This window comes from Aquarana catesbeiana, linkage group LG05, assembly GCF_042186555.1.
Source record: "Aquarana catesbeiana isolate 2022-GZ linkage group LG05, ASM4218655v1, whole genome shotgun sequence".
NCBI classification, from domain to species: domain Eukaryota; kingdom Metazoa; phylum Chordata; class Amphibia; order Anura; family Ranidae; genus Aquarana; species Aquarana catesbeiana.
In genome coordinates, this window is record NC_133328.1 from 593,926,791 (window position 1) to 593,950,706 (window position 23,916).

Sequence of the window (23,916 nt, forward strand, 5' to 3'; positions counted from 1 at the left end):
ATATACTATTTTCAAAAATATTAAACTTTCACTCTGAATTTCATTTTGCACAAAGAAGTACTGAACTTGTCATATGTACTCCAAAGGGTACACATCTATACTAATAAATGTATATTTTTCACCTTCTTTGTAATTAGCTCCCCCACTCCATTTTTTTTGTTTATTTTGGCATGGAGTTCCCCTTAAAACCCATACCAGACCTGAAGGGCCTGGTAATCGGATTTTGGGGGACCCCCACACATTTATTTTTTATTTTTCGATGACTTTCAATGGCTTTTATGTGTACTGTCATATAATGCCTAATTTTTGGGTAAAATATAAAAGATAAGGGTGGACGGGACAGCCTTCGAAGGCGTCGGAAGGTAGCTTTTGGGGGGGGACACACTTTTCTGCCACCTGTAAAAGGGATCCAGCAACTAATTATCCGCTAGGATTACTTTTACAACAAAGAGCATCATTGGCTAAAATAAAAGCATTCCAGGCATCATCCCAGTATAACCACTTCAACCCCCCTGACATACCCATAGTGGTTAACATATACAGTATTCTGTATAGGCTCAACTTGCAGAGATAATAAGGGTAAGGAACTTAATTTCCAGCTGTGTGACTTTAAATTTCAAATCCCCAAATTTGGCTCCCAGCAAAAAATGACTGTCACTTTTTAAAAATAAGGATCATTATCCTGATATATAAGGCCTCACGCACACTGGATTCATCTAAACTGGCGCAGAGAGAATCTGGAGAAGCTGCACATGGCAACAAATCTCCTTCTATCATCAGTCTTATTCAGTTAAGCTTCGAATGTAAAGATAGAAGCTGATTGGTTGCCATGCACAGCGACTCCAGAAGCTGACTGCTATGAAAAGCTGAAGCTGCTGCAACTGGATGGGACTGAATGGTCCACCTAGCACTACTTATGTTAAGGCCAGAGTGCTTCCCGAGATGAATGCTTGGAACGCAAAGTTGACATTTTGGGCATTCATCCCTGGGTTCATCTAGGTTTACCATCAAGCTACAGCAGCTGTCAGACTCTCATAGAGTTTGTTAGGCTGCTGCCAATGGGGCTGGATCATGCACTTGTGCCCTTCACCCACAGTTAATTGCTAGAGCCCCATGCTCCGGGCTAAAGGCTCATTGTCCATAAAGTCATAACTGTGTGAATAAAGTCTGTTATGGTATACTATCTTGCACACACACACCATTTTGGTCTGAATATGCTATTTCACTTCCAAATATACACTTACTGTTCCCTCTGAGAATTGCAATAACAGATTTGTGACAGAGGCTCTCATTGGATGTTCAAACGGGGCCAGTCAAGCAGGGGCAGCCAATCAGAGCCCTCCTTTCACACAGATCCTGGCTGTCCTTTACATCGGCTAGCTAACAGAAGAGAGATTGAAGCAACTTCCACTGGAGTCCACTCAATGACAGAGGTAAGTATTTTGTGGTCCTTTTTGTAATTACATCTTCAAGGGGGCCAGTGGATCTTCTTGTCAATTTTAAGTTATCATGATACACCCATTTTCTCAATAGCACATACTTTATAATCGTGATAATCATGAGATATGGTGTGATTTTTTGGAGGCCAAAACGTGAGATTAAAACATGTCACTGTGGAGTTGATTTACTAAAACTGGAGAGTGCAAAATTTGGTGCAGCTGTACACAGTTGCCAGTTAGCTTGTTCAATTATGCTTTGACAAAAAAAAGGTGGAACCTGATTGGTTTCTATGCAAAACTGCACCAGATTTTGCACTCTCCAGTTTTAGTAAATCATTCCCTGTGTGTTTGGTTAATGCTGAGCATACTTTACCTATACAGCGTGGGGGAGAACCACTCCAAGTTCCATCTGCTTGGCATATCCTAGTGCCAGAACCAACCAAGACGTGGGGTGGACTGCATACAAAAGACACTTCTGATTGGTAAATGAAGCTTTTGCCCTCTCGTTTGCCATTTGATGGTATCCCAGGATCACCACAAAATTTTGCTACAGGAGGTAAAAAAGTGACAGTTAAATGCTGCTAAATGTTATCTTTGTTCATACAATACCTGCTCAATCTTAGTACAGAAACAGAAATTAGACATGTGCAATTTTTTTTTATAAGAAATCGCAATTCGAATTTTGAAATTTTCAGATACATCAGAATGTCCGAGGAAAAAAATAACGAATTTCAACTAATACGAAATAAATTATAATGAAAATAATGAAATAATGAAGGTCTAGCCCAGAGCCCAGAGCCCCTGAGCAGCACTAAATCATAAAGCGGAACTAACCCCATCAATTTAATGGCCTCAGTGGCATTCCTGGAATGGCTGGGATTGCTAACTGTCATAAACTGTAAAACCATCCAATAGCTGGTGTCATAAATGATCACATGTACAGCACCATGACAGTTGCAGATCAAACAGAAGCAGCTTCCTTGGCTGTAATAGATTAGAGGGGGTAAGCTGGGAGTGTGGGTTTAGGAATATTAGGGGGGATTTGTACTGTGGGGACTTGTACTGAGAAGAGGGAGTCATTTACTGGTGGTGCGTTACAAACTTCTGACCCCTGCACTATAGACACTTGGTGGAATTTATCAAAACTGGAACAGCTGTGAATAGCAACCAATCAGCTTCTAGTTTTCATTTCCAAAGCGTAACTGAAGAAGCTGATTGGCTGCAATGTACTGCTGCTCCAGATTCTGTCTACTTCAATTTTGCTAAATTCCCCTTGCTGTGTTTTACATTTCATACTTGTGACCACTGCACTCTAAGTTCTGCTTTATCTCCTCCTCCTCCACCCCCCCCCACACACACTTTTGGAGAGGCTTACGTTTAGGAAGCAAATACCTAGTTTTCACCAACCCCCCCCCCCACACACACACACACACACACACACACTGCAGGTCCATTCACAAAGCGTAATGCAACTCTCACATGTGAAATGAAGCCACAAGGAGACACAGCCAGCTTCCCACAGTAAACATGTCAGCACTGGGGATCCAATCTGCAAAGAATCATCCCGGGTGGGGATAGCGCTGAATCATCTCTGGACAGGTAAGTGTCTTTTAATTAAAAGTCAGCAGCTACAGTATTTGTATTTATATATACTGTATACCCTATATTACCAAAAGTATTGGGACACCTGCCGTTACATGCACATGAACGGCATCCCAGTCTTAGTCCTTAAGGTTCAACATTGAGTTAGTCCACTCTTTGCAGCTATAACAGCTTCAACTCTTCTGGGAAGGATGTCCACAAGGTTTAGGAGTGTATCTATAGGGAGGTTTGACCATTCTTTCCGGAAGAGCATATGTGAGGTCAGGCACTGATGTTGGACGAGCAGCTCTGGCTTGCAGGCTCCGCTCTAATTCATCCCAAAGGTGTTCTATCGGGTTGAGGTCAGGACCTCCACCCCAAACTTGCTCATCCATGTCTTTATGGACCTTGCTTTGTGCACTGATGCTCAGTCATGTTGAAACAGGAAGGGGCCATCCCCAAACTTCCCACAAATTTGGGAGCATGAATTTGGCCAAAATATTTTGGTGTGCTGATGACTTAAGAGTTCCCTTCACTAGAACTAAGGGGCCAAGCCCAACTCCTGAAAAACAACCCCACACCTTAATCCCCCTCCACCAAATTATTTGGACCAGTGCACAAAGCAAGGTCCATAAAGACATGGATGAGTGAGTTTGGGGTGGAGGAATTTGACTGGTCTGCATAGAGTCCTGACCTAAACCCATCCAAACATTCCAATAGACACACTCCTAAACCTTGTGGACAGCATTCCCAGAAGAGTTGAAGCAATTATGGCTGCAAAGGGTGATGCTATTAAAGTTCATGTGCGCGTAAAGCAGATGTCCCAATACTTTTGGTAATATTATATATATATATATATATATATATATATATATATATATATATATATACACATGAGGATTTTGTTTTTATTACACTGCTGTTTATAAATGCCATGCACGACATTTGTAAAAAAAAAGAAAAAAGGGGAGTGGGGGGCAGCTCCTGGCTCCCATAGCCCTATAGCTTATGTTTTGTATATCCCTGCCATGCCAGAATAACACACAAGACCCTATTGTCATTCACATATAATCACATTATATTTATTCACATACAAATAGTGTTTGCTCAGCTATTCATGAATGCACATATATATTTTTTTTATTATTTACAAATCTACTGTATTGTATGAAAGCTATTTAATACAGATACAATATCTTTGTACTCTCTAAAAAGTGATTTACTTTTGTGCTGTGTGCCTTCTTGAAATGTATACTCTAATTTTTTCTAAGCAAATTTAATAAAAACAGATTAAACATAAATAAAAGGTTGCTACATTAATGTAATGCACGTCAGCTTGTGCTGGTGAACGCACCATGCAGATATGAAGCTGGCCTTGCAATAAAACATTTTGTAAGATATGCTTTAGTGATTATTTATTGAGTAATTATTTACCAGAACTGAAGTGCTGTAAATTTCCTTTAACAAGCAGCAGTACACCCAGAGGATGCCACAAGTATCCCTTGGAGTACACGTACCACTGCCCAGTACGCAGCATGTTTTGGAAAAGTCTCTGACCATTTGAGAATAGAACTGATAGAGCAATCATGCTGAGACTAATATATTTTAGACAAATTTTAATTAGACAGTGAAGACTAGATCGGTCATTTGGCTTTTGTCTGTTGTCAAACTCTACTTGTATTTAATAGTGTCCTGTGGAGACCATCCTAAAAATGTGACCAAATAAGACTGCAAATTTTAGTCATTTAATTCACTCTGGTTTTATGTCTTTGTGCCGCAGTGGGAAACATGTTAAAATGTATATTGGAAAATGTAACTGCCACAGAATTAGTTTAATATAAAAAAGCTTAGAGAACGAAAATTCTGCAAAGTGTTTCCAAAAGTATTAGAAGGCTATTTAAAGGTGGTACTCTGCGAAATTCATGATTTATGTTGAGAAAAACCTGGTGGGAGAATCTGCTCACTCTAGTAACCACTAGAAATAAGCTGAGAAATTCTAACAACATGGATTTTACAGTGATATTACTGATTTCAAGCACCTTTATGGTAGGGATCACCAAGTATTTAAATAAAAAAATCAAATTTTAAAGTGTAATAAATCTCTGGAAGCTGTGCCTTTAAAAAGGCAACAGAGGGCAAAGACTAGTACTTAGGCCCACTCACATACTAGGGATGAGCTCCCAGTTCGGGCATTTGTCTTAACTTTTAGCCCATTCAGCAGAAACCAAACATACTATTTAGGTTATTCTCCTGCTACTACACATGACAGCTTTTGTCTTGTGGTTGTTAAGAAAAGAGCAGGTATCCCCATGATGTCATTGACAAAATATGGACACGACCATCATTGATATCACCTGGGAGACCTCACCCCTTTATTTATATTGAGCTTTCATACCCCTGAGCTTTCATTTGTGGATGAGCGTCCACTGGAATTGAATGTGCCGGTTGTTGATGGTATATTTTCTTATAGAGGGTAGGTAGGTGTTGTTCATTATGATTTGTGTGAATCTGCATCATTGGATGACATGATTGATAATGGATGTACATCATGGGATATTGTTTCTGTGTTATTTTTTTAATACATTATTTGTCCAAAACTGTTTGAGTACTTACTTATTTACTGTTTACTATTTTGTGAATGAGTAGGGTTACTAGTATGTACCTTTTCACTCATTCACATATAGGGGGGATTTGGGTGCCCCCCTTATTGTTAAATATAGCTTCCAGATTCCAGTAAGCCTCTCACCTGCAGACCCCCACATCCCCTGGATCAGGGTTGTCATGAAGGGGCCCTTGTCCTCATCAAAATGGAGACAAGGTGTCTTTTGCCTGGGGGGCCCTCCAGAAAGTCCCCCCCATGTTGAGCGCATGTGGCCTTGTATAGTTCAGGAGGGGGAAGCACATTACCCTTTTCCTCCTTTCCAGGCCTGCCAGGCTGAATGCTCAGAAAAGAGTCTGGTATGAATTTATGGGGGGACTCCACACTTTTTTGCCTTGATTTTTCTCAGGGAAACCACTTAAAATGCATAGCAGCCCTAAAGAGTTTGGTATGGAATTTAGGGTGGGGTCTATGCCTTTTTTGTGTGTGGGGTCCTGCTTGACGTCCATACCAGGCCCTCATCAAGGTTAAGGGTCTAGTATGTATTTTTAGGGGAAACCATTTTTTTTGCATGGTGTTCCCCATTTACATATATACCAGACTCTTATCCTAAAAGAAGGGAATCCCCAGCCACCTTTTTTTTTTTACAAAGAGAAGTAAGCAGCTGAATATGTTAGGACTTTTTTTTACAGATATGCCACTTCACAGACAGGTTTAAGGGCATTCTTCAGGCATGTTATTTAACTTCCTTAGCGGTATTCACGAGTGTAGCTCGGGGTGGATCTTCAGTACCAAAAGCGGTAACCCTGAGCCACACTTGGGATCGCATCGCAGGATCCAGGTAAAGTTACTTACCTTGTCCCCAAGATCCTGTGATGTCCTCCCCGCTGTGTGTGCGAGCTATGTCCTCCGCTGGATCTATCACAGCGCCGAGCTCCGTTCCCTGCGAGCGTTGCGACACACGGGAGGGAGCACGGCGCCAAATTCAAAAAGTGAAAAACACACAATACATACAGTATACTGTAGTCTTACAGATTACATTACTGTATCAATTATTTCACCTCCCTTTTGTCCCTAGTGGTTTGTCCAGTGCTCTGCAAGCAGCTTTATATTATAAATACTGTTTTTTCTGCCTGGAAACTGGAGATTATCAATAGCAACCAAAAAGCGTCCCCTTGCATCAAAAGCAGTTATAATTTCGTGTTTCAAACATTATCATACCTGGGATGTCTACTAGACTCTTGTTTGGACAGATTTAAGTGTGTTATAACTAAGAATTACAGGCCTACAATATAAAATGCCAAATTTCCATGCAAAACATTGTACCGCTTTGGGCATCAAAAATCTGAAATAATCATACCGCCAGGGAGGTTAAAGGAAATGATACATACAAACTAAATTAATAAATACAAACTAGAGTTTTTTACATCCTTAATTGGGTAATATTTTCAATGGCCTGGCAGGTAGTAATATATCCTCTTTGTTCAGGAGAAATTAAACTGATAAATACCTCAGCCAACTTAACTGCAATGATAAAATGGAGTTAAATGTCCATTATTCATGACAAATATGAGTTTATAATATTTGCGCAATCTACAGCCAATAACGAATTTGGGGACCAAACCATTGTTAGCAAATACTGTTCACTGACTAATTTAGGTATAACTGAGCTATTTTATACGGTTAAAATATAACTTTTTAATTGTCTTAAATCATTAAAGTAATGCAGAATTCATTAAAGCCAAAATCAAACAAAAACTTTTTTTAGTTTTATTTGGGAATGGGGAGGGGGGTTAGATGTTCTGTTGGGTATTTAATTTTAATTTTCCCTTTACTTCTATTCTGATGACTATATATAAATTGTATATGAAATGTTTACATTAAAACTTATGACATTGCCCAAAGAGAAACAACAATTATTTATACTTTGGATTGCCTAGCCTATCTAGTTGTAAACTTAAAATAGAGGTATTGATCAGCCACCTTTGCTTGTAAAGTATATATATATATATATATATATATATATATATATATATATATATATATATATATATATATAAATATAAATACTAATCAGCAATAACATTATGACCACTGACAGATAAAGAGAATAACATTGATTATCTCATGGCAACGGCATCTGAAAGTGAGTCTAGTATATTAGGCAGCAAGTGAACATGTTGTATTGTATTGAAAGCAGAAAAATGGGCAAGCATAAGGATTTGAGTGGCTTTAACAAGGGACAAATTGTAATGGCTGGACAACTGGATCAGAGTGTCTCCAAAACTGTAGCTCTTCTGGGATGTTCCCAGTCTTCAATGCTCAGGAACTTTAATAAGTGGTCCAAGGAAAGAAAACTGGTGAACTGGCAACAGGGTCATGGGCAGCCAAGGCTCATTGAGAAACATGGGGAGCGAAGGCTGGCCTGCATAGTCTGATCCAGTAGAAGAGCTACTGTAGCTCAATTTGCTGAAAATGTAATACCGGTTCCAGAAAGGTGTCAGAACACACAGCGTATCACAGTTTGTTGAGTATGGAGCTGTGTAGCCACAGATTGGTCAGTATGCTAATGCTGGCTCATGTTCACAGCCAAAAAAGCCTACAATGGGCACGTGATCATCAGAACTGGACCACATGAGCAACGGAAAAAGGTGACCTGGTCTGATAAATTCAAAAATGGTTTGGGGAACACAACAACGAGTTTGAGGTGGTAAATTGCACTCCAAATTCAGTCCAATTGAGCATCTGTGGGATATGCTGGGAAAACAAGTCCAATCCATGGAGGCTCAACCTCGGAACCTACAGGACTTAAAGGATCTGCTGCTGACAATTTGGTGTCATATACCACAGCATACCTTCAGAGGTCTAGTGGAGTCCATGCCTCAACAGGTTATGGTGGGTGGTCATAATGCTATGGCTGATTATATCCCCAACGTTTTCTTGTCACAAGCAGCTTAGGCAACCCACTGCCCTCTTGCCCTCTACAACCTTCCCTATCTATCTATGTATTTATTTATTTACAATTTTCCACATTAGTGTACCCTTTCCACTTGGTTATGGAACAAAGTTATGAACACATCTGTCCAAATCATTCTAAGTCTGGGTCTGGCTCTAGATCTGCTTTCTCCACTGTACCAGATGCTGTACTTAGTGAATCCTAGGACACACAAAAATATTTTCTAATTTTGAGTGTGAGAAAGTGGAAGGACACATAAAAAATTTCACAGAAGTTTCAAAGCGGCTGTAAAGGCATAATTTTTTTTCCCTAAAATAATAAACATGTTATACATACCTGTTCTGTGCAATGGAATTACACAGAGTGACCTCAAACTTCCACATCTGGAGTCATCTGCTCCTCCTCCTCTGTGTTCCCCCATAGCAAACTGTGTGCTATGGGGGCACAGGTGCAAGCATGCTTGTAGATGCACACAGCTCGTCTCAGCCCTGCCCTGCCATCTCAACGGGTTTTAAATGACAGTAGCAGAAGTCAATGGCTCCCACTGTTGCCTCGAGGAGATTGCAGCTTCAGACAGCCACAGTGCTAGATTGAGATAGGTAATATAGGGAAGTGTGTGTGTATGTGTGTGTGTGTGTGGGGGGGGTGATATAACTACTAGGACCTTTTTACCTTAATGCAGGGAATGATTAAAGGAATGAGGGAATGATTAAAGAAAAAAAAATGTCTTGCCTTTAGAACCAATTTAAATCACAACCCCCCCCCCCCCCCAAAAAAAAAGGTTGCTGTTTGCCCCTTGACTGCTACTCATTGACTCCTTACTAATTAACTGAAGTGCCCATTTAAGGCAATGTACTGCTACAATGATGTCTTTTGCAGAAAAAATGAAATCACATATAAACATAACATTTTGAAAACAAGGGTTATAGAGGTTGAAGGCCCTTGGCAGGTTGCCATCATGCAATTGAACACTTGAAATATCTTTCTTTAGATCGACTCTGCCAGATTTAATTACTTCCCCCCTCCCGTCAATGACTGTAACTAGGAGACCAAGCACTACATGGGTAAACATGTCCTTCACATCAATAAACAAGGCAAAATCTAAATATTAACTGAAAAACAAATGTGATTTCTACCATTTTTTGCTTAGTAATTATAAGGTTGAAGTTAAAATTGAAAGCAAAGCTATCAGAACAGACCTCTGCCATAGTCATTTTTGTAATACCAGTAGAGTAGGTTGGGAATGCAGCACTATTTAACACTAAGGCATGTCCTTTTTCATTTTATAAAGTAAAACCATTTGACGATATCATCATAATCTCATTCGCTTATAGATAACATTATAAGTCTCAAAAATCTGCTCATTTTAGTAACTTTATACAAAGCAAACAGTAGGCTTTTGTTGTATTCTTGCACCATAAAAGAGCAATGAGTTATCTCATAGTATGTCTGTTCTCAATGTATTCATTGCTATACTGTATATGTAAATAAGTTAGGAGTTCTGTTAGACTAGAGTAAGGCAGGCCATATACAGTTTGAATCTTGGCTGATTCCCAGTTCAGCAGAAATGGGCAGAGATTCGAGTTGTGTGTGGGCAGGCTGAATGTACCTAGTTGATTGTTCATCAACTTGGGTACAACCAGCCTGCCGGATCCACTTGCGAATATCACTAGCTATAGCCGCTAGCAATAATCATTGTCTTCTCCTGGCAGGGACAGCTTCCCCGCCCCCTCCCGTGGGAGAAGACAATGGCCCGCCAGGAGGGATTCCAACATCAACACTGTCTGTGTTGATGGGGAAGTCAAGCTAATTTCTTTCCTGCAACCTGTGGTTGTAGAAAGGAAATTCACTCCATGTATAGCTGGCCCTAGGCCGGCCATAGATGATGTAATTTTCTTTCCTACAACCAGGAAACCACGGAGCTATCATGTTCTCCTGGCGGGGTGGGGCACGGGGAGCCATCCCTGTTGGGAGAACACATTGATTGAACCCCTGGCAATCATTGCGTTTAAAAAGTCGACATGCTGGTTATAACCAAGTCGATCAATAGATCTACTTGGGTACAATCAGCCTGCTCATAGATGGCTCGAATCTCGGCTGAACCAGCCAAAACAATCTTTGGCCAGCTTTAAGGATCACATATCATAGCAATTTTTTTTTTTTTTTAGCTGGCTAACTGATAAGTGGGCTGGGAAACATACTGTTATGTGTTGTTCTTTGAGCTGCCCTGTCCATGTGTATACTTCAGCCCTGGAAGATTTTCCCCCTTAATGACCAGGCCATTTTTTGCGATAAGGCAAATTCTGACAATAACTCACAATTCCACAAAATTTCTTTTGGTGGTATATGATCACCTCTGAAGTTTTTATTTTTTGCGCTATAAACAAAAAAAGACCGACCAATTAAAAAAAAAACAATATTTTTTACTTTATAAATACCCCCCCCCCCAAAAAAAAGTCTGATCGATCACTTTTGACACTTTTTTGGGACCATTGACATTTATACAGTGATCAGTGCTATAAAAATGCACTGAATACTGTATAAATGACACTGGCAAGGAAGGGGTTAACACTAGTGGTGATCAAGGGGTTAAATGTGTTCCCTGGGAGGTGTTTCTAACTGTGGGTGGATGGGACTGACTGGGAGTACAGAGAGATCACTGTTCCTGATCACTAGGAACAGACGATCACTCTGTACTTCCCTGATGGAACGGGGGATCTGTTTGTTTACATTGACAGATGCCCATTCTGGCTCTCTGTGGAGCGATTGCAGGTGGCCGGTGGACATCAGGGCTGCTGGCCACGTGCATGATCTCCCCCGCTGTGCAGCGGGCGCATGCACGCGCCTGCTATAGCTGTTAAAGGGACTGACATACAGCTACGCCGATTCAAGGGAACGAGTCAACCTGCTGCAGTATAATGACGGCGGCTGGTCGGCAAGCGGTTAAAGCCTAAGTCCAGCTTTCCTATTACTTTAGGTAGTTTGGGCCAAACTGGCACAAAAGAACTATTTCCTTTACTAAGTGATGTAGCGACTGTGAGCATTGTATTATACTGTAGTAGCATCAGATACATATGGTATAAAGTGCTGTGTTTCAGCAGCAGTACAGGCAATTTCACATCTGCTGCCTGAACAAAATTGAGCAAGGCTGAGCGCCTCTCCACAATTTACAAGTTTTGAAAGGATGGGAGCACCACATCAGCTGGTATAGACCTTTTCAAAGATATTTATTTTGTAACAGCCAACGCGTTTTGGGGGCTCAGTGCGTCCCCTTCATCAGGGCTAAAAAACAGATAATGTAGGCACTTGGATTGGAAAAATCTCCACCATTCAGAGGAAGCCTTGTATTTTTATAAAAAAAAAAAGGCTTCTACTGATTGGCTGAGGTAGAAATACTGACTTCATCCGCCCGCCTCTCCAACTTGGCTAATCAGAAGAAATCTTGTATTCATTGATAACAATACAAGGCTTTCCCAAAATGACAGAGAAGTCATCAGTCCAAATTGGTTTTATTCCAGCACCGGAGACTGTATGTAGGCATTGCTACTACAGTATGATACAGTGTTGAGAGGGGCTGCATTACTTAGTAAAAGAAATAGTTAGTTTGGGACTAGCTTGGCTCAAATAAACCATTTAATGTGATAGGAAAGCTGGACTGATATGTTTGCCTTTTAACAAAAAATAACAAATGCTAATTTTTTTTTGCACGTAAAAAAATGTGCATGTATTATTTTTTGTTTCTGGAGCCTCTAAAGTATTGCACCAGTGATCAGCAAATCGCTGGTGTCATGCAGGTCTTCTGTGGACTTGTCAGTGTATCTGTGTGCCCATACAAGTGCCTAACCCTTCTATACAACATATAAAAAACATTGTTTTCCCTCCACATATGCTTATGGTAAAAAAAAAAAAAATTCAACTTTCCAGAATCTCTTATACCTTTTAGATACCCTACAAGCCCAACACTCCTGGATTTTTGCAATTCATTAAGTATAACTCTCTAGCGAATGGCAGCTGAGTATAAAAGAAATAAATACTTGGAACAATATGGCAAACAATTTTGGTGATTATATGTTTCTTTTAGGCTGGAATCTGTTTGCATCATAACAAAATGTTGCTGCATTCATATGAAGCAGCAGGACTTGTTTCCAACTTTATTTATTTACTCGCTACATTTATTTACATAAAGATTATATGTGAATAGCAAAATGGCCATTGCTATTCACTTCACGTCTTAGAAGCCATTCCACTTTGAAAGTAAATCACATAATCTGCTTGTACTGAATAATAGATCAAAGACCAGCTGGCAAGGATTCCTAGCACAAAGCGTAATGCTTTGGTTAACTGACCATTCCATATTGAGTCAAACAATGTAATCACATTCACAATTCGAGTATGAACCACACAGATGGGGATGTATGACTACTATCGGCTCAGCAGAGTCTTGTCTCTTCTGGGTATCTATAAATCTACACTGAAATGGTTTATGCATTCTATAGGCCCTGAAAGGAAAGCATCATTCACAGCTAGAACATCAAATTCTGAGTTTAAATAAACCCCCAAAAAAGAGATGATTGTGAGGATGCATTTTTTTAAAAGAACTTCTCCTTTTTTAAAGGGCATGTATATGCACACAACTCTTATTTGGACCCTTTTGGTCTGTTAAAGCCCAACTCCAGGGTTACATTTACTAGAGCAGCATTTTCTGTAGTGATGAGAAATACCTGAAGAACATTTTTTTTTAGTTGGACGAAATAGAATAGTATGATTTTCGATAAAAATTATTTTAAAAATGGGTTTTGAAAGTCCCTTTCTTAGAACTTGTAGTTTGCCAAAATATTATATAACTCAAGTCAAAGTGGCTTGAAATACTAAGTGATAATTGTCTTATCAGTGGTCTCCTCACAAGCGGTCTGATGGGATCCCTGCTGAGGTAGATCTACAGCACTGCAATCAGCAATGCTCACACTCGCCACTGACTGCAGCACTGTAGGTCTAACTTAGCAGGGGTGAGCTCTACCATCTAATCATGTGCAAGCATAACTACTGTTTTTTTTTTTTCCATGCATGTGATTGGCTATTTTTTGCAATGTGAATTTTCATCATGTTCGCTAAGCTAAGTGAATATTCTCTTGCAGAGTGAACATGCTCTACTCCTTTAGTAAATCAACCTCACTGGGTGTAGTTTACAAGGATGCCCGTTCTGGCTCTCTGTGGAGTGATCGCAGGTGGCCGGCAGACATCGGGGCTGCTGGCCACGCGCATCAGCTCCCCCACCATGCAGCGGGCGCACGCGAGCGCCTGCTATAGTTGTTAAAGGGACCGACATACAGCTACGGAGATTCATGGGAATGAGTCTACCTGCCGCAGTATAATGACAGCAGCTGGTTGGCAAGCGGTTAAAGCCTAAGTCCAGCATTTCTATTACTTTAGATAGATTGTTTGGGCCAAACTGGCACAAATAAACTGTTTCCTTTAATAAGTGATGTAGCAACTGTGAGCATTGTATTATACTGTAGTAGCATCAGATACATATGGTATAAAGAGCTGTGTTTCAGCAGTAGTACAGGGGATTTCACATCTGCTGCCTGAACAAAATTTGCAAGGCTGAGCGCCTCTCCACCATTTACAAGTTTTGAAAGGATGGGAGGGCCACATCAGCTGGTATAGACCTTTTCAAAGATTTTTATTTTGTAATAGCCAACACATTTTGGGGGCTCAGTGCTCCCCCTTCATCAGATAATGTAACAGATAACAGATAAAAGATAATGTAGGCACTTGGATTGGAAAAATCTCCACCATTCAGAGGAAGCCTTGTATTTTTATAAAAAAAGGCTTCTACTGATTGGCTGAGGTGGAAATAGTGATTTCATCTGCCCGCCTCTCCAACTTGGCTAATCAGAGGAAATCTTGTATTCATTGATAAAAATACAAGGCTTTCCGAAAATGACAGAGAAGTCATCAGTCCAACTTCCAGCACCCAGGACTGTATGTAGGCGTTGCTACTACAGTATGATACAGTGTTGTGAAGGGCTGCATCACTTAGTAAAATAAATAGTTTGGGACTAGCTTGGCTCAAATAAACCATTTTATGTTATAGGAAAGCTGGACTGATAAGTTTGCCGTTTTGCCGTGCCATGTGATTGGTTATTCTTTGCAATGTGAATTTTTATCACATTCGCTAAGCTAAGTGAATATTCTCTACTCCTTTATTAAATCAACCTCACTGGGTGCAGTTTACAAGGAATTTCCTAGCTTCTGAATATCAGATGTGGAATAAATGGTTAGCAGAAAACAAGAATAGCTTGCAAGATTTTTTTGTGGATGACACTGCAACATTTGGATCATAAATCTTTTACCTAAAAAAAAATAAATAAATAGTCCATTTAAAGTAATATCAAAAAAAGCTGAAATACCCATACCCATTCCATGCTGTCATTGGCAGCCTATGCTCACTATGCTACTGCACTTATAATGTTACTAAGGCTACGTTTCCACTAGTGTGACTTGTCGTACGCATGACAAGTCATACCCCATGATTTCCAATGAGTACATTCATATCTGTGCAACTTCAAGTTGCAGCGACTTCAAAGTAGTCCCTGCACTACTTTGGTCCGACTTTGATCCAACTTGAGGTCCATAGACCTCAACAATACACAGGCATTGCTTTAAGTTTCATCAAAATCGTGGCAAAAATTGCAGCAAAAAATCGTGGCAAACTTGCGCGACTTTCAGGTAGCAATAGTGGAAACCTAGCCTAAGTCCTGGTTCCCATCTATGCATTTTTTGTGCTTTTTGCATTTTGCAAATTTGCACTACAGAACGTGTTCCATAGGAGACCATGCTAAATAGACTGCAGTGCAAATCTGCAAATTGCAAAAAGCACTAAAAATGCATAGGTGTGAACCAGGCCTTAAGGCTCATTTATTTTAGCAAATAACAAACGAGTTATACTTACCTGCTCTGTGCAATGGTTTTGAACAGAGCAGCCCCCAGCCTCCTCTTCTCTGGGCCTACTCCCGAGCTGGGCTCTGTGCGTCTATAGACCCCCACTCCCTCCTCACAAAATGTGATTGACAGCAGCAGGAGCCAATGGCTCATGTTGCTGCATTTATGTCCAGTGGGGAGAGGGAGAGAGCAACAGAGAGCTACTGTCAGACACAGTGCTGGTTTGAGATCAGGCTAAAGTATTTAGGGAGAGCTGGGGGGAGCTAATCTGCGAGGGTTTTTTAACCTAATGAGGAAAATGTATTAAGATAAAAAAAAAACCTTTAGCCTTTACAACCACATTAATGGCACTTAAACACCATTTGGTAAGTGATATTCAGTGTAGAGGTAAGGACCATCTATCACTGCCACTCAATGAGACCCATTGGACTAGTCAGAAGACTAATGGTGGTGGTGGATTATTGGGGAAGATGGATTATTAGGGGAAGTGGATTATTAGAGTAGGTGGATTATTAGTGGTGGTGGGTTATTGGGGTTGATGGAATATTAGGAAAGGTGGATTATTGGAGTAGGTGGATTATTGGAGTAGGTGCATTGCTGGTGGTGGTGGATTATTAGTGGTGGTGGATTATTGAGGGAGATGGATTATTAGGGGAGGTGGATTATTAGAGTAGGTGGATTATTAGTGGTGGTGGGTTATTGGGGTTGATGGAATATTAGGAAAGGTGGATTATTGGAGTAGGTGGATTATTGGAGTAGGTGCATTGCTGGTGGTGGTGGATTATTAGTGGTGGTGGATTATTGAGGGAGATGGATTATTAGGGGAGGTGGATTATTAGAGTAGGTGGATTATTAGTGGTGGTGGGTTATTGGGGGAGATGCAATATTAGGAGAGGTGGATTATTGGAGTAGGTGGATTATTGGAGTAGGTGGATTGTTATTGGTGGTGGTGGATTATTGGGGGAGATGGATTATTATGGGAGGTGGATTATTGGATCAGGTGGATTATTGGTGGTGGTAGATTATTGGGGGAGATGGAATATTAGGGGAGGTGGATTATTGGAGTAGGTGGATTTTTGGTGGTGGTGGATTAATGGTGGAGGTAGAATACTGGCAGAGGTAGATTATTGGAGGAGGTGGATTAATGAGTGAGGTAAATTATTAGTGGAGTGGATTTTCCAGGGGGGGGGGAGATTATTGATGGAGGTGGACTATTGGAGAAGGGGGATTATTGGACAAGGTGGATTATTGTTTTTTTTTGGCAACATAGCATCTCAACAAAGTAACAGGACTAAGAATTTAAGAAACTAATATTTTTTGACTAAATATATGATTTTTATTATATATGCCACATTTGCCTGGTGTATTCAGATTTTACTAAAACATAAAGAGACCTGATAACCTTTCGTCAGCATTATTAGTAAAAATTTAGCAATTAATATTTCTGCTATCCTGGTGGTGACAATGAAATTAATCTCTTGAAAATAACCTTTTATAAAATAGCTTTTCTACTTTGCAGCTTATCAACCATTCAGTTTGCCTATGAAGCCGCTTATAAGACCTGTTCTTTAATCATGGCACAGTCTAGCAATCAGCAATTCCTATTTAAAATATTCAGATGTCATACTAACTTCCTGAATGTCTTAGGGCAATTCCTGTACCTGGATTTGTTTTAATAATAATAATGTGCACTTGTGCTTTCACCGAATACTACTTGTTAAACTCTACAGGTCCTGAAATGTCAGTTTCTAAAAAGAGATGCGGTTTCCTGAGCATTTATCATTTTGCGTATGTAGACAACCTAATTTAATAAACTGGTGTCGTAAATGGTTGGAAAAATTGTTATCTCTCAGGCTGCTTGTGACTGCTAATAAGAGGGTCGTTTTTACATTGCATTAATCTAACAGGAACCAACGGAAGCATACAATACTTTGGCCCTTAAATAATAATAATTGAATTACAAAGTAATATTTCTCATCTTCCTATGAAAACACATATTTCATTAGCACCTTGTGTGAATCCACAAGCCATTTCTTTCTAGGGTTGAGATGATCCACCTCTACTCTGCCTCCCTCAGTAGCAGCACATCACTGCTATGGCAATGTATTGCTGTATTGCTTGCTGTTAATGATGGTAAAAGATCATTATTATGATTTATCTATTGCTCCTTTGACCCAATCTATTCCCTCTATGAAGAAATTTTTTTTTTTAAATAATTAAAGTGTTACTATAGGCATAATAAAAAAAAAATCACATACTGTATATGATGCAGTGTGACATTACCATTTACACAGCATTTTATGTTTATCAGAGTCCCCTAGTAACATAGCTTTATTACTTCATTTTTCCACTTTCTGTAATAGAATGACATCTTTCTTTATTCTGAAGTGAAATTGCACAGTAGCGTTGTCTCCCTAGGCAGAGTAGCCTTAGATAGACATGTAGTTTTAAATAGATTCAACCATTTAAGCTCCGGAAGATTTACCCCCCTTCATGATCAGGAAATTTTTTGCTAAACGGCACTGCGTTACTTTAACTGACAATTGCGTGGTTGTGCCATGCTGTACCCAAATAAAATGTATGTTTTTTTTTCCCCACAAATAGAGCTTTCTTTTGGTGGTATTTGATTACATCTGCGTTTTTTTTTTTTTGCGCTATATACAAAAAAAAATGACAATTTTGAAAACAGAAACAATATTTTTTACTTTCTGCTACAAAACCTATCCAATAAAAAATATTGAAAAAAATCGAATTTCTTCATAAATTTAGGCCAAGATATATTCTGCTACATATTTTTGGTAAAAAAAAAAATTCCCAATAAGCGTATATTGAGTGGTTTGCACAAAATTTATAGCATCTACAAACTATGGGATATTTGTATTTATTTATTTTTTACTAGTAATGGCAGCGATCAGCGACTTATAGCGGGGCTGCAATATTGCGGTTGATATTCTGACACTAACTGACGCTTTTTGAGACCAGTGACACTAATACAGTGATCAGTGCTAAAAATATCCACTGTCACTGTACTAATGCCACTGGCACTGGTACAATTACACAGAGGCGATCAAAGGTTAACTGTGTGCCTAAGCAGTGTTTTACTTTACTGTGTGTGTGTGGGGTGGGGGGGGGGGGGTACTTTTACCAGGGGACACAATGGTATTTTTCTCTGCTTTGCAGTGACACAAATTCCATCCTTTCCCTCCTGTCAGAATGTCAGTCTGCCTTGTTTATACTGGCAGATCGTTATTCTGTATCTCCTGCCTGATGATCATGGGTGCCAGTAGGTGCCATGTAAACACAGCGAAAGTGAGCCGCCGGTGGCATGCATGTGCGCCCCTTAACCAGAAGAGTCTAATCACTCTATGATTGGACACAGCAGAAGCCAATCAGCGGGTCTGCTGAGCCGGCAATCATTCCTGAGAGAGACAGAATGGTGGTCTGCCTATGTAAACAAGGCAGATCACCATACTGTGACAAGGGAAGACAGAGATCCTGTGTTTCTGCTAAGCAGGAACACGGATCTCTGTTTTTTCACAGTACAAGCATCCCTCCCCCCCATACAGTTAGGAAGCACTCCCTAGGGGCACATTTAACCTTTGATTGCCCCTGATGCTAACATCTTCCCTGCCAGTGTCATTAGTACAGTGACAGGACATCAATTTTATTTGGGTACAGTGTTGCATAACTGTGCAATTCCCAGTTAAAGTAACGTAGTGCCGTATAGCAAAAAATGGCCTGGTCACGAAGGAGGTAAAACCTTCCAGAGCTGAAGTGGTTAAGGAATTACAGCATTGCACTTTTTAATTTTTTTTTAAAAGCGTTTTGAATATTATTTAAAAAAAAAAAAGACCATTGTAAGCACTCTCGGCAGCGGCAAAGTGTTGCTAAACCCAAAACCAAAAATATAATATATTGCAGCTGACTAGTCTTTGGTGTGGTGGATTTATTCATTTTCTTTTTTCAAGCTTCTGCATTATTTTCATCTGGCAATCCTGCAAATAATAATTTAATTTCCTGTCCCTGGGTGGTTACTATTAGAGCTGCATGATTCTGGCTAACTTTACTGTTTCGTTTTTTTTTTTATTCATTGAAGTGTATGGGCAAATACAGTGTGACATAAAATATTGCAGCAATTGCCATTTTATTCCCTAGGGTCTCTGCTAATATATATATATAATGTTTGGGGGTTGTAATTTTCTAGTAAAAAATATTGATTTTTAACTTAAAGAGGATGTAAACCCGATTTTTTTTTGATGTCATAATGTAGAGTATAAGATTTCCTATCATTTGAGCCCAGTCTTGCCACAAAGAGTTAATCCATCTCTGAGCAATCCTCTTTTATTGTTCAGTGAGATAAATCGTGACAAACAGAGAAAAACTTTGTTAAATCCTCCCCCTTGCTGTGATTGACAGGTGATTTACATATTTCGTGCACTGGCCTAAGACATACATTATTTTTTAATTCCCACCCCCACTCCTTTCTTCAGAAGCTCTGCAAGGATTGGCTGTTCCACACCTCAGCATGATTTGGCATGCTGAAGTCATGTGGTTATTTTCCTGTCTTTTCACTGGATGTTAGAGATCATAGCAGAAGTTCAGTGTAAGAAATACACAGGAGAAAATGCATATTGACAAGGGGAGTGTAGAGGTGGGCGGGGAGTCTACTGACATCACGACTCCACCCACCGAGCTCCAGACAACAGACCCACCCACAGAATATGCAGTTTTTTGGGTCTAATAACAGACAGAGGGTAGACATTTGACAGGTAAAGATACATGCAGGAGGCATGTATAGCCTTATAGATAACCCCTATGGCAGTAGTTTAGAAAGGATGACATTGGGTTTACATCCACTTGAAGAAAGAAGTGTCAGAAAAAAATTTAGACTTTAAGCTAAGTTAAACTTCCTGAATTTACACATTGTTGAAAACTTGGCAGACTGCCCGGATTATTTATTTACACAGAAGTTCTATCCCTTTGATCTAAGAAGGAAGCTTAGTTACAATGTTTCAAGTTAAAGACTTGGTAGACTGCCCAGATGTTTTCTTTTGACAGGTGAGTGAGCAGATAAAGCCTCTCCACTTGTTATATGAAAGAATCGGCAAAATCTGCAGGAGAGATCGTCAGAGGGGTGAATCAAGATCACGATTTTTTAACGATTAATTGTGCAGCTATAGTTACTATACATTACTCCTTCACTAACCTATGGAGAATCCCATGGTTGTCACCCCAGGCTGCTTTCCTAATACTGACTACAAACACGTCCTCATCTCTTCATCTGCATTACAGGTGGTGGCAGGGCAGTTGGTAGCTTACAGAAGATAGCTAAGAAGGAAGTGACAAAGACACAGCATTTCTGGCAAAATCAACAGGTATTCTCTGTTTTGCTGAAAATCTTTTTGGCTTAAAAGAAAAAGAAACCTAAAACAACCAGAACATCTGGGGATGGTAAGCTGCAATATATTGCATTTTTGTCCTCTGGTTTAATTATCTGTTAAATGGTTTGCCACAACCCCTGTAACTGTCACTGAACAGCTTGGCCTATTAAAGAAAGTTAAAACATTTCTAAACAATTCAAAAAACTCTTTTCTGTAAAAATATATACATTTTTTTAAAAAGTGGAAAAATAATGTATCTAATGGCAGGATCAACAGGTAATACAACTATGGCACAGGGTGAAAAACTAAACACTGACGTGTTCTGCTATTCTGCTAGTTACTGGCTTGGGGTGGCTTGGCATGGGGTCCAAACTATATCCAAAAATACAGTAGCTAGTTCACCAATTATGGTGACCAGGTTTTATGAAAAGTGTGCTATGGTATCCATTTTTAGTGGAACCATTAATTATTAATGAGAATGGGGCCATCCTTAAAGAGTGCTTGCTCTTGAGTAGAGTTTCACTTAAAGCATGCCTTTCCCCCTTTCTCTAAATTTCACATCAACGTGTGCATTTTTCGCGGCAAATTCGAAAGTCGCGGAACACCGTTAAAGTGTATGGGACACTAACATGAAAAACCAAAAGTGCTCATTTTAAAGGCTTATATTCAAGTTATTGTCATAAAAAGTGTTTGGGGAACCGGGTCCTGCCCCAGGGGACATGTATCAATGCAAAAAAAGTTTTAAAAACTGCATTTTTTTTCAGGAGCAGTGATTTTAATAATGCTTAAAGTGAAACAATAAAAATTAAATATTCCTTTAATATCCATACCAGACCTTGAAGGGCCTGGTATGGATTTTGGGGGGACCCCCATGCATTTTTTTTAATATTTTGGTGCGGGGTTCCCTTTAATATTTGTACCAGACCCAAAGGGCCTGGTAATGGATGTTTTTTAATGATTTTTATCTATATTGCCAGGATCTGACAATTCAATACAGCCAGGAGCAGTTTTAAATGACTTTTTTTCCTTTAGAAATGTAATTTTGCTGTGGCACTGTTCTAAACACGGGAAAGATGCACTACTTTACAGGCATACTAAGGACACCCCCCAGGTACGATATTTAAAGGAATATCTAATTTTTATTGTTTCACTTTAAGCATTATTAAAATCACTGCTCCTGAAAAAACAGCTGTTTTTAAAACTTTTTTTTGCATTGATACATGTTCCCTGGGACAGGACCCGGGTCCCCATGCCATTTTTTTCAATGATTTTTATGTATATTGCCGGAATCCGACAATTCATTACAGCCGCAAGCAGTTTTAAATGAAATTTTTTCCTTTAGAAATGTAATTTTGCTGTGGTATTGTTCTAAACACAGGAAAGATGCGCTACTTTACAGGCATACTAAGGACACCCCCAGGCACAATATTTAAAGGAATGTTTCATTTTTATGGTTTCACTTTAAGGATTATTAAAATCACTGCTTCCGAAAAAACGTCAGTTTTTAAAACTTTTTTTTTACATTGATACATGTCCCCTGGGGCAGGACCCGGGTCCCTATACACTTTTTATGGCAATAACTTACATATAAGCCTTTAAAATGAGCACTTTTGATTTTTTATGTTTGTATCTCATAGACTTTAACAGTGTTCGCTTGTTCGTCCAAATGTTTTGCCTGTTCGCATGTTCTGAACCGAACCGGGGGGAGGGGGGGTGTTAGGCTCATCCCTAATCTGTGCATACTGATGGGAAATTGCCTAATTTTTTTTTAAATGTTTTTCTGATTTACTTTTTTTACTTTACTTTTTTCCTTTCCACTTCCTTGTTTCCCTGAAGTCAATGGTGGTGTAGCTGCACATATACACATTGGGAAGACAACGTCACCATTGCCTTCAGAGAAATCCTGTACCTTAACTGCAAGATCGCACAAGACCTCAGTTTTGTCATACTGTGCATGTGCAAGCTGAAGCTCATGATAGCATGTTCCTCATTTCGCACATGCTTCGTTTGAAATTACATTCATTTTACTAGGGAAAAAAACACTCCTCCCCAAAATCTTGGAAAGCCTTGGGGAAAGATTTTATCCCTACAGATGCCTGTAGTGTTGTAAGCACGTGATGAAGTTTATGAGCTCATGCACTTTATCTCACAGGTGCATAGTATCACGGACATTTTCAAACTGGCGGCATGGGAATGAGGACCCAGATAGCACAGAGGCAGGGCAAAATAGATAAGTATAAAGAAAAAGTTACAAGGAGATAGGTAAGTATGATTGTTTATTTCCCTCCTACTGATTATTGACAGGTTTATAGAGTAAGAATGGGTGGGTCCTCTTTAACATAATGTCCTGTTTTCATAATAACATAGGACTACCTAATTTTTTATTAGTAAATGGATAAATGGTATCAAATCCAAAAGATAAATTGCAAACATCTCCTACCTTCTAAGCATCTTATATATGAAAAGTGTGTTCCCCATACCAACCAACTAACCAGCTTATAATGTTTTCAGTACTGCATTTACATTAAACAAGAATTCTAATTGATTGCTGTGGGAAGCAAGAAATGTTCTTGTCAGTATACATTTCTTACATAAGCCCCTATAGCAGGGATGTGTGGTGAGGTCAGTGGCTGGTGGGGCACTGACTAGTATCAGAGCCAGATACACACAGGTTACATACGGCGCAATCGTTAGAGTGAGAGCAATAATTCTAGCACTAGACCTCCTCTGTAACTCTAAACATGTAATCTGTAAAAAAAAGCAAGCGTTGCCTATGGAGATTTTTTAATACTGAAGTTTGGCGCCATTGCACGATTGTGCGCAATTTTAAAGAGTGACATGTTAGGTATCTATTTACTTGGCGTAACATCATCTTTCACATTATACAAAAAATTGCGTTATTTTTAGTGGGGGGTTTTTTTATATATTCATGAAAGTTTAAAAAAAAAAAAAAAAAAAGCGTTTGAAAAATTGCTGCGCAAATACCATGCAACATAAAAAAAACAATATATATAA

The 23,916-nt window shown here is 39.5% G+C and overlaps 1 protein-coding gene across 1 annotated transcript in view; it reads right to left on the reverse strand.

Moving 5' to 3' along the window:
• CSMD3 (CUB and Sushi multiple domains 3) overlaps window positions 1-23,916 on the reverse strand; it is a 1,635,173-nt gene that overhangs the window by 43,412 nt on the left and 1,567,845 nt on the right. Inside the window, exon 62 of the mRNA XM_073632169.1 lies at window positions 1,813-1,986. Within this exon, the coding sequence (XP_073488270.1) occupies window positions 1,813-1,986 (174 nt within the window). The remainder of the gene's footprint in view (window positions 1-1,812; window positions 1,987-23,916) is intronic.